At 39.0% G+C, this 12,822-nt stretch overlaps 1 protein-coding gene across 1 annotated transcript in view; it reads left to right on the top strand.

The window, feature by feature from the left end:
* Positions 1-12,822, top strand: part of tbc1d22a (TBC1 domain family, member 22a) — an 87,272-nt gene that overhangs the window by 61,385 nt on the left and 13,065 nt on the right. The window contains exons 13-14 of the mRNA XM_068755065.1: positions 2,803-2,930; positions 11,606-11,701. Of these exons, the coding sequence (XP_068611166.1) occupies positions 2,803-2,930; positions 11,606-11,701 (224 nt within the window). The remainder of the gene's footprint in view (positions 1-2,802; positions 2,931-11,605; positions 11,702-12,822) is intronic.

The raw sequence follows: 12,822 nt of genomic DNA, 5'->3' as shown, positions 1-12,822 counted from the left end.
CTGTACACGCACTGAAATATGCTCACTATAAAACTCTCGCAAATTATACTAGCATATACGGCTATTGGATTGATGCAAGCAAAATTACCAGGAATGACAAGCCTGCATCGTCTAACTCTATTTGACATCATTAAAGCCCCATGTCTGGTGGTAATTCTCATTCTATTATTACTATAAAATGCACCATGTGCTTCATGAGAATGCAAAGCGTGTAGTAAGAGTAACTAATGTGAGCGAGGATTAGTGAAAGGTCAATTATATTCAGAGACTGGCACAAAGTATGTTGGGTGGTTGGAGAAATGTCAAGCACTGCTGGACAAACAAGGCTGTGTTGCCCAGACTTCATCCCATTAAATTTGTTTGACAATACTAAAATAAAAGCACTAATGACTCACATTGTTCAGTAGAATAAGTGCATGATCAATCGGAATAATGGAATGAGCAAATGAGAAAGTTTAAATAAAATCAAGCTCTTTTATTATCAACTGCACATGAAATGAAATCAAAGACAAACAGCCTCAAGAGTAGGCAAGGGAAGCAAAAAAGGTTTGCAACAGGAATTCTCTTTTTGTTTCTGTTTTTTTTAACCAAAGAGTCAGACACAATTGGCCTCATCGGCAGAAATCTGGGAGCTGCTCACTAGTCTCTGTGTGACCTCTGACCGCCTGCTGTCCACCCGCACTTCACCAGCCATCAACTACAGTGCATTGTGGAGAGCAGATTTGCTGCCATGGTGGGCCGGTTCCTAAACTTTAACCATCAGTAGGAAGGAAGACAAGACTCATTCGTCAATCGTTGTTTATGAGAGGTGTCATCGGCCCCCATGACTCTCCTACCCAGCATGCTGAGAACTCTGCCAGCTGGATAGAAGCCAATGGTTAAAAAGTCACGTTGTTCACTTCGGTTTCCCCCTGTTCTCCTCTCCTCTCCTCTCCTCTCGCTACAATTAGACTAAGGAAGTTCATTAGTGTGATTTAACATTGTTTTAAGTTGTTCCACTCTCCCTCTGTTTGGCAGCGAGCTCAGATCTGTCACCATGATGCATTTCCCATTAATGAGCTTGCCTTGTTTATTCTTTAACAGCAGCATGTGATAATTGAACCGCGGAGTGTGACATAATCACTCGGTGTTTACTTCACGCCCCACTCAGGTGGTGGGTTGTGTGCAAAATTGCTAAACATACATGCGAGAAGAAAGAAAGACAACTGTCTTTCACGTGTTAGCTTTGTGCATTTGACTGGCAAACGTGTGTGTGCATAGCTAGAAATGTTTTACATAATGTCGTCCCGATCCAATATGGATTTTGTATTTGTGTGTGTACCTGCGTGGGTGGGGAGAGTGGGTGTGGGCTTGTCAGTCAGCTCTGATTAAGAGTGTCAGGGAGGAGGATGCTATAGTTCCTGGCTTCTCTCAAAGATTCTGACAGCTCTTTCATTACAACTCTGTTGTGATTCGCGTGAAAGAGAATGAGTGTCACGCGTTTGACGACAATGAAATAGGGAGCCGCTGAATACTGAGTGGTATTTTTTTAATCTTTTGTTATGTAAAGAAGCATACAAAAATATTTATGAAGAAGAGATAAAGGAACAAAGGCAGCAACTGTGTCACAGCCCCATGATATGCTGGGAAGTCTCAGCTGACATTCATTCTTCTTCGCTGGTGGCCGGTTGGGTACATGTCATCACAACGCTGATGTTTAAATCCTCATATTGAGACAGCCCGATGCAGCGTTTGCTCTTCCTCCTGTATGGCTTGCTGGAAGTGAGAACATACTTGCTGAAAACAACAACAACAACATATTTTATGGGTATGATGAGACAAATGTGACCATCTAATAGGAAATTATATTTGTGTTTGGAAAGTTGAGCTGAAAAAAGAAACTTTTTTCCCCCCTGTGATTGATGCTAAAGAAGTCAAATGAGTGTGCACAGAAGAATTCATAATATCCTACTGTAAACATCACTTCTGATATTCTGTTTGTTGCATCGGAAAAAAAAACCTCTTCAAGGACTAGAACCAAAAATTAAATCTTAAATGTGTTGACTGTGACATGACATTGAGTCATGCTTATTATTTATAAGATTTATTCCCTCATTCATTACATGAACTAAAATTCTGAGTTTACTCTTCTGTCTGTACCAAATATGCAATAATCTGCAGAGAAAACTGTCCCTAATAGCAAGAGTGCCCAGTATATTTTTAAAAATCCAACATTTACATGCATAGTTTTTGACTTAAATTAACTATTGAGATATTGGTACCACAATGACACAACAATATGCTTTTCAGGTGATATCAGCTTTGAGCTTGTGAAATATGGAAATCACCATTGAACTTCTTGATAAAAACAGTTAATTTATTGCCCACGGTTGGATTGAATCTTTGCTCTGACCAGCCTTGTTTGGAAGAAATGAAGTTAAATGTAGTTTTAATCAGCTCATAATGAAGCAATAAAGTCAAGTAAAAAAAGGACACAATCTCTATACCTTTTTAACACACCTTTATAACAGTATGTGCATTCAGGCTGTCACTGGACAGAGCTTTATTTAACAATGAATCTTATTTTGCGACGTAGCTGTTTTCCGACATTTTGATGTCTGTAATTACCTCTTGTGTACATAATGGTTGTGTGCACATCGACTTAATCTTTTGTACACACTTGTTATTGTCGCCATAATAGGAATTCTAAACGTCTGCGTCTCATTTTATTTGCTGTTCTTTACAGGAAATATGCCCAAAGCAGAACCTTTGTCTATGTGTAATTTGTTTGTTTGTTTTAATTGTGACCATTATTTTTGACAGAATCTGTGCACCGCCACATGCATCATTACGAGGTGGAGTACCTGCAGTTTGCCTTCCGCTGGATGAACAACCTCCTGATGAGGGAGCTGCCTCTGCGCTGCACGATAAGACTGTGGGACACCTACCAGGTAGACACACGAAGAGCGCAGCTATTGTGCGTTCCATTGTTTGCTCCTTTCTGACTGGCTCTGCGTGAGATCTCAAAAACAGCAGCGCTCTTTGATAACGGCAGCTTTCACAGCCTCAGAATTTCGGCCAAAACAAGTGTCACGATACAACTTAATGAAAATATGAGCTATTGAAGATTTTAATTATGACAGCTTTCTGTGGGATAGGCCTAATTATCCAGAGCTTATAGTTCAGCTTAACTCTGCAGCTCAAACTCATCACAGTCATGCAGCTGACAAATCTGCACTCTGTGAAGTTAGTTTAGCGTGATGACTGGATGCCCTGTGTTTGCTTGAGTTGATGTTTATAACCCTGGTCTAAAGAGCAGAAAACCAATTATCTGTGAACGGTGGGCAAGGGTTTGTAAATCATTAGTTAATTTAGCAATCATATTTTTGAAGAAAAAGTAATTTGCCCCTTTCACACACGGTAAAGCCTTTTCCAATTTGATTTATAGCTCTATTTGAATTGTTTTTTATTTACATTTATTTACATCTGAGTGCTCTATTTTTGTATATTGATATAAACAAAGCCTATAACTTCATTTTGACTGGATATAGGAGTGTCATCTAGACCAGGAAGCTGAGCCCAGTCAAAGATGTGCCAACTTGCTTGTTCTGCTGCACAGAGCTTAGCACCTACTTTTTATACAGACACCAGTTTGCATTGTCAGAAACGTTAATGTCTGCTGTTGATTGATTATGGTGTGTGTGTCTATGCTGGAACATGTGTAGATGTTCCAGGTCCAGGCTGGGGGTGTGTGATACATTACATTACAGTGTTTAATTAGATAGGATAGTTTGTCGGTCCAACTGAGGCTGTTGAATTTACGAAATGATTCCTAGTCTGTTGTCATCTTAGCAAGTCCTTTATGTTGCCTAATGAGATAACTTGGTCGATTAATAGTTTAATTATTTGTAATTCATATCATAATTGTTTTTTTTTTTTGCCTCCACACATCCTGTCATTTCTTATTAAAACTGAATTGTAGAACTCAATCTAATGTTTCCATAAATCTTAGCTATGACATTTCCACAAATCTGAAGTGGTTGTGGAAGATAAATGAGGGCATAATAAACCATCATTTGCACAAAGCTGACAGCATAAATGATTAACTTCAGTCAAATTAAACAGCCCACTGTATATGTGACTTAGTTGCAGAAATGTGTACCGGTATGTGAGAGGGGTAGAATGAGAAAAGGTGAAAGATGCCATAAAATATGAAGAACAAAGGGCTTTATCCACAGACTTGAGTAAAACATAGTTCAGATGGATATTACCACATGAATCTGTGAACTCTAATTGAACTCTGAGCCACATTAGATATTTGTAACTAAGAGGTTCGTAACCCATAAAAGCTCAAACGTTCCCTTCTTATGTTTGTGTTTGATGTGATTGTTTAAAATTGTTGCAGTTGCTACAAAAGTATTGTTAATTATAGTTAATACTTAAAACTCAAGTTCAGCAGACTTTGCACTATTGAAACTGATACACTTGAAAAATGACAATTTTCTTCATGAAACTTTGAATCTGTGTTATCTTTTTTTAAATGCTTTATTGAATTTGAATCATGCAAAAAACTTTCAATAATAAATTTCTCAATTCCAAGGAACAACGTTGCCATAATCCTACTTGCAGTAATTGATCCGTGCTAGCACAGGATTTCCTCTGATGGTATGAAACTGCTGGGTCAGCGGTGATGCAGTGGTAATGAACCTGGAAATACGAGTGTAGATTTTAGAGGAACATCTTGTACTTGTACAGCGTTCACATTTCAGAGCGTGGCGCAGCAGATAGTGCCGACTCTCCTTTCACATAGCTGAGTCCTGTTGCCGCACTGGCAGCTTCTCTGACTCATTGCTTCGGATTGCTTCCCTTGTTACTTACCGTAAGTTATTTTTGGTGAAATGATTGACAGGATGAGTAATTGAGAAATGAGAACGCTCAAGGTTTGGTCATGTCATGCTGAAACATGCTCTTTATATAAAAGTTTTTACTAATATTGTTGCCAATATTAAGGTGTAGTCTCTTTAAGTGGCTCAGATCGGATGAAGAATAGTCTCTATGATATGAAGAGAGATGGAATAAAACACAATGCAATGAGGAAAATAAGTTAGACAGACACAACAGCATGCTAATGAACAGCATAAAAGGTTCTGATTTGCAAATGAGTTCACATCATCATAGAAAAGAAGCCTTTGTCCTGACATTTGATTACAATTTGTTTCTCATTTGCATATCATAACCTACATTTAGAAGAGAGAACAGTGGGAACTTTTGATTTCAAGTAACAGCTTACATTTGAATTGTACTCACTTGTTCACACATGATTTTTGGATTGATCCAATGCATGTCCTTATCAACTGAATTACTATTATTATTATCTCACACCTTTCAATAGCACAGGCTCATCTGATTACTTAATTCTAGAACTTTGTTGCGGTTCCTGGAGTGTTCATGCTGTTGATTACCGGTATATTAGACATCCAAAAGTTGTTGGTTAGCATTCAGGAAACAAATGGTTGAGGCAAGTGAAATATGGTCGGGTTAACAAACATTTGGTCAAAACGTCTAAAAGAGCGCTGTCGAAATGAGATTTCGCTGTTCGAGACGCATGTACAGCCTCAAAATTCAACAATTGACCCCTTCTACTAGCCCGCCGGATTTTGCGACGCCACATGTGACTGAGGCTTATTGTCATGTTTCCTTTAGAGTAGTCCTACTGGGTTATGTTAACAATCCATCAGACCCTTTTTATATGTATCTGATGACCCCTAAACAAATGAAATGGGATTGGATTTATTGGATGTAGCAAAGAAAACCAATGTCATAGCAGGTCTTAAATCTTTATTATTGTACCCAGCAGCAGAGACTACACTCAGGCGTGCATTGTCGACTTAGTCTAAAACACACACAAGGAATAAATGATTCAACAGTGCTGTTGCTCTGCAGTGACTTGACAGCACCTGAGTGCACGTTCTACTTGTAATACATCCTCTAAATATTTGATGTTTAACAATGTCGTTCGAACCAGGGCTCCCACACGCCCTTACAGACGACACGCAACACCCATATTCACCTTAGTTGGCAGGAGTTGTCACAATCCCCTGTCTCCTGTTCTATCCTGGTGGGATATTAGACTAATTCCACTCATGAAACTTTCAGTAGTGCTGACAGCGAGGTACAGTGCTGTTTATGTCAAGTGCACCCGCTCTTTTTTTATTCTTTGCTTTTCAGCACTTCTTTTATCGTTCTCTATCTTCATCTCTTCCTTCAACTCCCAGATTTGCTTGACTATCTTTTGCTTATCTTTTTGCATTTCTCAGTCACACTCGCATTCAGATGACACCTCTGAAAGACAAAACGCAACATGCAACCCAGTGGAGATTTGGGCCACTTCAGTTAATTGGATATGCATCTCATCCAAACCCATTCAAAACTACTTAGAACGGCATCAGCGCTTTCCCAAACTCTATCTCAGTGGTCAATCCTTCACAATCACAAGGCCTTGCTTGCTCAGTACTGTAAGCCTTATACATCATCCTCTATTAGAGTGGTTCCATTAAGACATCCTAAAGTGTTTGTTGTGGTCTTTTGTGCTTGCTTTTGTCCAAGTCCCTTCCTGTCATGGTGCAGTACATGGCTATTTCTTCCATTAGTTCCTCATTGACAGAAGTCGGCCTTGGTCTGTCACAAAAAGTACCTAGCTGTGCTCTGTTAGAGATGTTGGTCTGTCATAAACAGCTGATCAAATCTTATCTTATCAGCAAATACTAAGCCAGCTGATGTAAAAAAAAAAAAAAAAAAAAAACACTCGTTGCCTGTCATGACTTGTATTCTGTCATTTCTCCCCATAAATAAATAATTCATTTAGGTTTAACCTTTTATGAACAAATTCAATGCTGGCTGGAGGCAAGCTGTCTTCTCTGACTGTTGCTGCAGATGGGATATTTCCTCAGGGAAGATGTGCATGTCATCTGCATAGACATTTGCTAAATGTAGCCTCTCTTACAGAGATGAGAGTCACACTCTATCTGTCATTTATATTCTTATTTAGCCTCTCAGCCAAATGTTCTCCATCTACTGAAATGTGGCTGGGTCGTAAGTTACCAATGTAATCAGTCCAAACTCTTCAACAAGATGTATATGTGCACTATACTTATAATGTCAAATCGAATTATATTGTGCAAATGCTATTCTTTTCAGGGTACGCTTCCACCGGCCTTTGGTTTGATACATGTGTTCAAAACAAACTGGATTTCTGAACACGATTTTAGACGAACATCCTGACAGCATTCAATCACAATAAAACAGAAAAAAAGCACCGAAAACTCGAGTGGTGTGTCTGACAAATGCTGGTAATAAACAGGAAGACCTGTTTATTACCAGCCTTTTGCCACTGAGCCTGTCTGTGTGTTCCAGGGGAGATTTTAACCTGAGTGTTCTAACATCTCCGCTGTGGCGTGGCCATCTGTTCAGTAGCCTGATCCAGCATAGGCCATCTTCTCTTCATTTCTCTCATCTCTTTCTGCCTTTCTATCTGCAGTCACTGCTCATTATCTTTTCTTTTTTTTCTCTTTTTTCTACCCTCCATTTTGGTATATTTAACCCTAAGCCTCACTCTCCATTTATTTATTTTTACACTTTTTGCCTATTTTTGACATTATCTATCTTCAGAAGAGGAAAAAGGAGAATTAAAAATGAGTGAACTTTCACAGACATCTCTTCCATTCAGCAGACATACATACAAGTTGGACAAGACAGAGACCAAATTATCCCTGTTGCATGGAGCATGAAATTAGCAAGTAGCTCAGTGTGGCGGAATTAGTATGCCTTCCATGAGATACTGTGACATTTTAAGGTTGTGAAATATGGTCCTTTTCTAAATGGATGGCTGAGTTTGAGAGGCAGGGAGCTGTTTAGTGTTGTTTCGAGGCATATTAAAAAAAGACACTGTGTAAGATGTAATCAGATGTGTCAGCTCCTGCTGGAATTCTTTTTTATTATAAAGCAGAGGGAATCAGCTGTGTATTTCGTACGTTCACTGTGTGTTGCTCACAGCAGATATTATTAAAATATGCCTTAAATTTGTGGCTGCATGAAAGCTGAACTTCAACTTAAATACCATACAATTTGAATCTTACTAGTAATTTACCAGTGATGAGTATTGTATTATGTACCATTTTTGCTTTTTCTTATTGACCAACATATTAAATAATAGGTAAAATATTACATCTATGTACTTGACCCAGCTTTTCCTGGTTTGGTTTTACATAGAAAGCTTTTAAAACCATTATATTTCACCACTAGACGTTTTTGAAGCTTGAGGCGTCATGCAGGCCGAGGACCCAGATGATAAAGTCCACATCCTCAAATGCACACACCCACTCTTTCATTGTCGGTCTGTCACACTTGCAGCATAAATATGACATAATATTACACGTCACCATGGTAGCATTTATGGCAGATTTAATGTACAGTACCAGGTTGCATTATAATGTCAAAATTTCTCATTGTGTTGTTTCTCATAGGAACCTATGAAAGTAATTCTGTCAAATTTAAAAAGATGCTGAACAGCTTCAGAAAGTTCTATTTTCATATATCTTTGTTATGATAGATGGTTGGATGGATGGACTTTGGTTTACTTTAATACTCTCCAAATTAAAATGTGTATGGAGAGGCAGGGAGAAGGAGAAGCACAGTTTGGGATGGAAGTGTTCTAGTTTTCCTCTATAAATTCTGTCTACTATGACATTTTCTTTTCTCCTCTCTGCGCTATGTCTCACTGCCAGCAAAGGGGATAACTTACTGAAGGACATCATTTTATAGTTAATATCAATAATGACGCCACTGCATGTAGCATTATGCAGAATTGAATAAATGTAAAAAAAAATAACAAAACTGCTACCCCTTTAAGTCTAAACTGATTTAAGTGTGCTCATTTTTCATGTTGCTTTACTCCCCAGTGCTGTCACCTTTTCACCTTGTCTGAAGTTGTTTTGTCAGGCTATCAAGTTAGTCCCACATCAGGCTGGTTTGTTTTGGAGGGATGAGACTAGTGGCACAGCCAGCGCAGCAGTTTAAAGACACTCTGACATTGCAATAAAGCCTCTCGCTTTCATTTGATATTCCACACTCCCTTTGCCTACTCTTTTTACCTTTACCCTCCCACCTTCTTCGTCTCTCATGCATTCCCCATCATATTTTCCCTTGGCTCTTCTCCTGCTGGCTCCATAACCCTATTTCCCTCACTGCTTTTTCCCACTTCCCTTTTTCCTCTGTTCCTTGATCAGCAGCGCTTGTCAGGCAGTCTCGCCTGCCTCAGCCAATATGGCTGCCCTGACGCGGGGGGTGGGAGTGTGGGGGATGACCAAACATAACAATGTAGAAGGAAAAGAGGTAGAGACAAGTTAGACAGAGTCACCTTGACTCACATGACAAACTTTATTTTGCAAATCATAATGATGAGGAAGGCGTTAAGCCTTGAGTGGTGGGATGGGGCTAGGTGGGGACAGTTGGGGCGGAACCGGTGAAATTAAAGGTAGAAGGTGGACTAAGAGAGTGATGGGTGATCGGAAAGCCGGAGATCAATGTTGACAGTCCCAAACAGTCCAAAACCCACAGATATTAATATTTTGAGGGTGCGATGAGGTTAAATGAGGAACTGGAAAATTTTCATTTCTAGAAGGAACATTTGGCATTTTGCTTGACGAATGACTTAAACGATTAATCAGTTCTCAACGCGTTCCCGTAAACTAATCTGATTGCTTCAGCAGGAATAAGCTTTCTGATTAATACCTAAAAGAGCTTCACTATCAGTCAGCTAAAGACCAATTTATCAACAATATTATATTAACAGATAATACATGCGCACACATTTTGATAATAATCCAGCTGAATAATTGTCCCATACATAGTGTTACTAAATCAATATGTACTTTGACTACTGAAGCAATGGAACCACAGGCATTCCCCCTGAAACACAGTGATATACTAAATGAATGGGTTTCACCACATAAAGCAGCTCACATATGGTGTCATTAGCCGGGCTTCCATTGAACAAAAGAGACGCAAAAGATTTGAAATTCATTGTGGAACCAACTTTAAATGTATCTCAATTGCAAGAATGCTTGACTGAAATCTTTGATTTTATGAAAATCAAGGGTTTTTTTTCAATATGGAATCAGCCACTTTATATTTTGTGAAATATTCCTCGTGTTGATTAGAAATAGTAAAGAAGGATTGATAAATTGATGGGGACAAGCTGCGAAGGCAGGGGATAGATGAAGAGGCAGAGAATGAAAGAATGAAAAATTCAATCTGTACAAATCTTCTGTGAGAGGTAGACATTGTGGTCTGCCAGAAGTACACTCAATTATCTGTGTTTGTGTGTTTGCTTTCCTCTGTTGTCTGGACTGGAGCTGCAGGGTTAAACTAACAAGCCAGTCACCTGCCATTTTACAGCACACATCACGCTACGCTTCACTGTTCACAAACACCCTGCTTTTTAAATAAAAGGAATTTACTCTCAATGCGATGCTTGTTGCTCTTTGTAGTCCTCAGTTTCTCTCTTTTTTTTTTATACACACTCAAAGAAACACACACTTTAAAATTTTGAAAATGGATTCATCTCAATGATAAGTAGAACAAGAGGAAACCCAATCAAAAGGTGCACAAAAAGCTGTACGGAGGATTTGCCAAGAATGAACGGCAATAGAATCAAGTATGATGATGCTCAGTGTTTGAATCTGTCCATCCTCTTTTCATCTATTTATTCGTTCTGTCTTCCCTCAAGGGGAATTCAATTAACACAGCAGAAAAGGCCGTTTCCGTTCATTCCTGCAGAGTTATTGCTCATTGATGTACACAGATGAATATGGTGATTAAAGAGCAACGTGCATGTCTCGATACTCAAAATAGGACGGACTACTACGACAGCTTGGAATCCTGTAAATGGAAATGTGAGGAATAAACATGACTGCTTTACATTAGGTTCTTTAGTAATTTCAGAGCATAACATAGAATTAATTGTGTTTGTTTTTAAAGAAACAAAAATATTAAAAAAAAAGAGTACCTGTAGTATAAAGAGTATGGTTTAGTGTGGCAATGCTTCTTTAACACCACATTGTACAATTTACAATTAATGGGTCGCTAACTAACGAAAAGAAACATCACACATTTGGACACTGAATTCCACCTTTATGGGAGCACCTTGTTTACTGGCATGTAAAGGGCCTGGTAGTTCTCTGTGACATGACATTGAAAGAAAAAATGAATAGAAAAAGTAACATCTTAACCTTTTCATTTCTTCATATTGAATTATCTCTCTCATTGCCTGGTGATAAAAAAAAAAGTGAGCCGGCCTGAAATAAATTTTTAAAAGGCTGTGCTGAGAGTACGGGATTTGTAGCTTTCTTCATTTCTGTCATTCTGAAAATTAAAATGTTTGGATTGAAAGTGAGATGACATTTCATTCATAAATCGAACATAAAAGGAACGGTACTTTCACGCTTCGCTTGAATCCTTCGGCTTCAATTTCTACAAAACTACAGTGCTATGATGGTACCTTTTTAATTTATTGCCGATGAAATGCTAGACTTGTCATAAATCAAGCCTATGATCTCTCCCTCACTAGGCTGAACCTGAGGGCTTCTCCCATTTCCACCTCTATGTGTGTGCTGCCTTCCTGGTGAGGTGGAGGAAAGAAATTCTAGAGGAACGGGATTTTCAGGTAATGTGTGTGCATAAAGACAAACTTTGCATGTTTCCATCTGGTGGTGGTGATATTCTCCACCAAGCTTTATCCTGAGATGAGTGCAAAAAAAGCATCTACCCAGTCCAGCAGACTGCAGTTGCGGAGCTGCCTGACCTATATTCCTCTCCATTACCTCCCTGGTCATTAACTGTGAGGTTCAAAAGTCATTGTGAGTGCATTAGTAGATGACAGTAGACAGCTGGCAGAAGGTGACTTTGGTTGCCAGATCGCTGGGGGACCCAACTTCTTAACAGTCGCAGCACATTCGTATATCATCTCATTCTAACATCCACTTTGTTCTTTGGGCTGGTCCCTTTGTTTCGTGATCTTTGTATTGCTCTTTTTGTTTGTTCTTTTCAGTGCCCACCTAAAGAAAACTTTTAAAAAAAAGTTACAATTAAAGAAGAGATGAATGAAAAAGAACAGATTAGGCATTCGAGCAAATAGACCTGCTGTATCACAGACAATACCAAGTAAAACACGTGTCCAGCTGGTGATTATCAAGCTAACATCATCGTATAGCTCAAAGCGTGCCTTTGTCTTGGTCTTCATTCATGGCTGTGCACTGTGGCCAGCTGTATTATTTTTATTACCTTGCAAACTGGAACATTTGACACAAATACCACAACTGGAGCCACACTTTTCACCCACCCCAATATCGCTACTCTTACTGGCTAGATCACCAAACAAACTACAAAGTCAGACGTGGAGACGAGGCAGCAAATGGCAGAATCGGTTTGCTATTTTGACCACAGACTGTCAGATATTTCATACAAGTGTCTGGGAACTGTGTTAACTTGTGGAAAAAGGGTAGAATATGCCCTCTTTAAGGACAACATAATTTTAGATGATACCCTGGATTATAGTTCAAGTTGTAAATTTGTATTTATGAAAATCATTCTCGAGGTATATTACCGCTGACTTGAATGATGAATGTCTCACCTCAGACATCTGGCCTCTGGGGTTCAAACTGAACAAGAGAGTTCAATGCTAATACAATTTCAGCTAAGTAAGTGCCATCACACAATCTTTTATGTCACTCCTTTCATGTCGTGATTCAGAATAAATCCTTAGTGCCAGCAGGCTGCGGTTACAGA

This window comes from Brachionichthys hirsutus, chromosome 22 (assembly GCF_040956055.1).
Source record: "Brachionichthys hirsutus isolate HB-005 chromosome 22, CSIRO-AGI_Bhir_v1, whole genome shotgun sequence".
NCBI classification, from domain to species: domain Eukaryota; kingdom Metazoa; phylum Chordata; class Actinopteri; order Lophiiformes; family Brachionichthyidae; genus Brachionichthys; species Brachionichthys hirsutus.
Note: the sequence above shows the minus strand (reverse complement) of the source record. Positions and strands in the feature narration are given on the sequence as shown.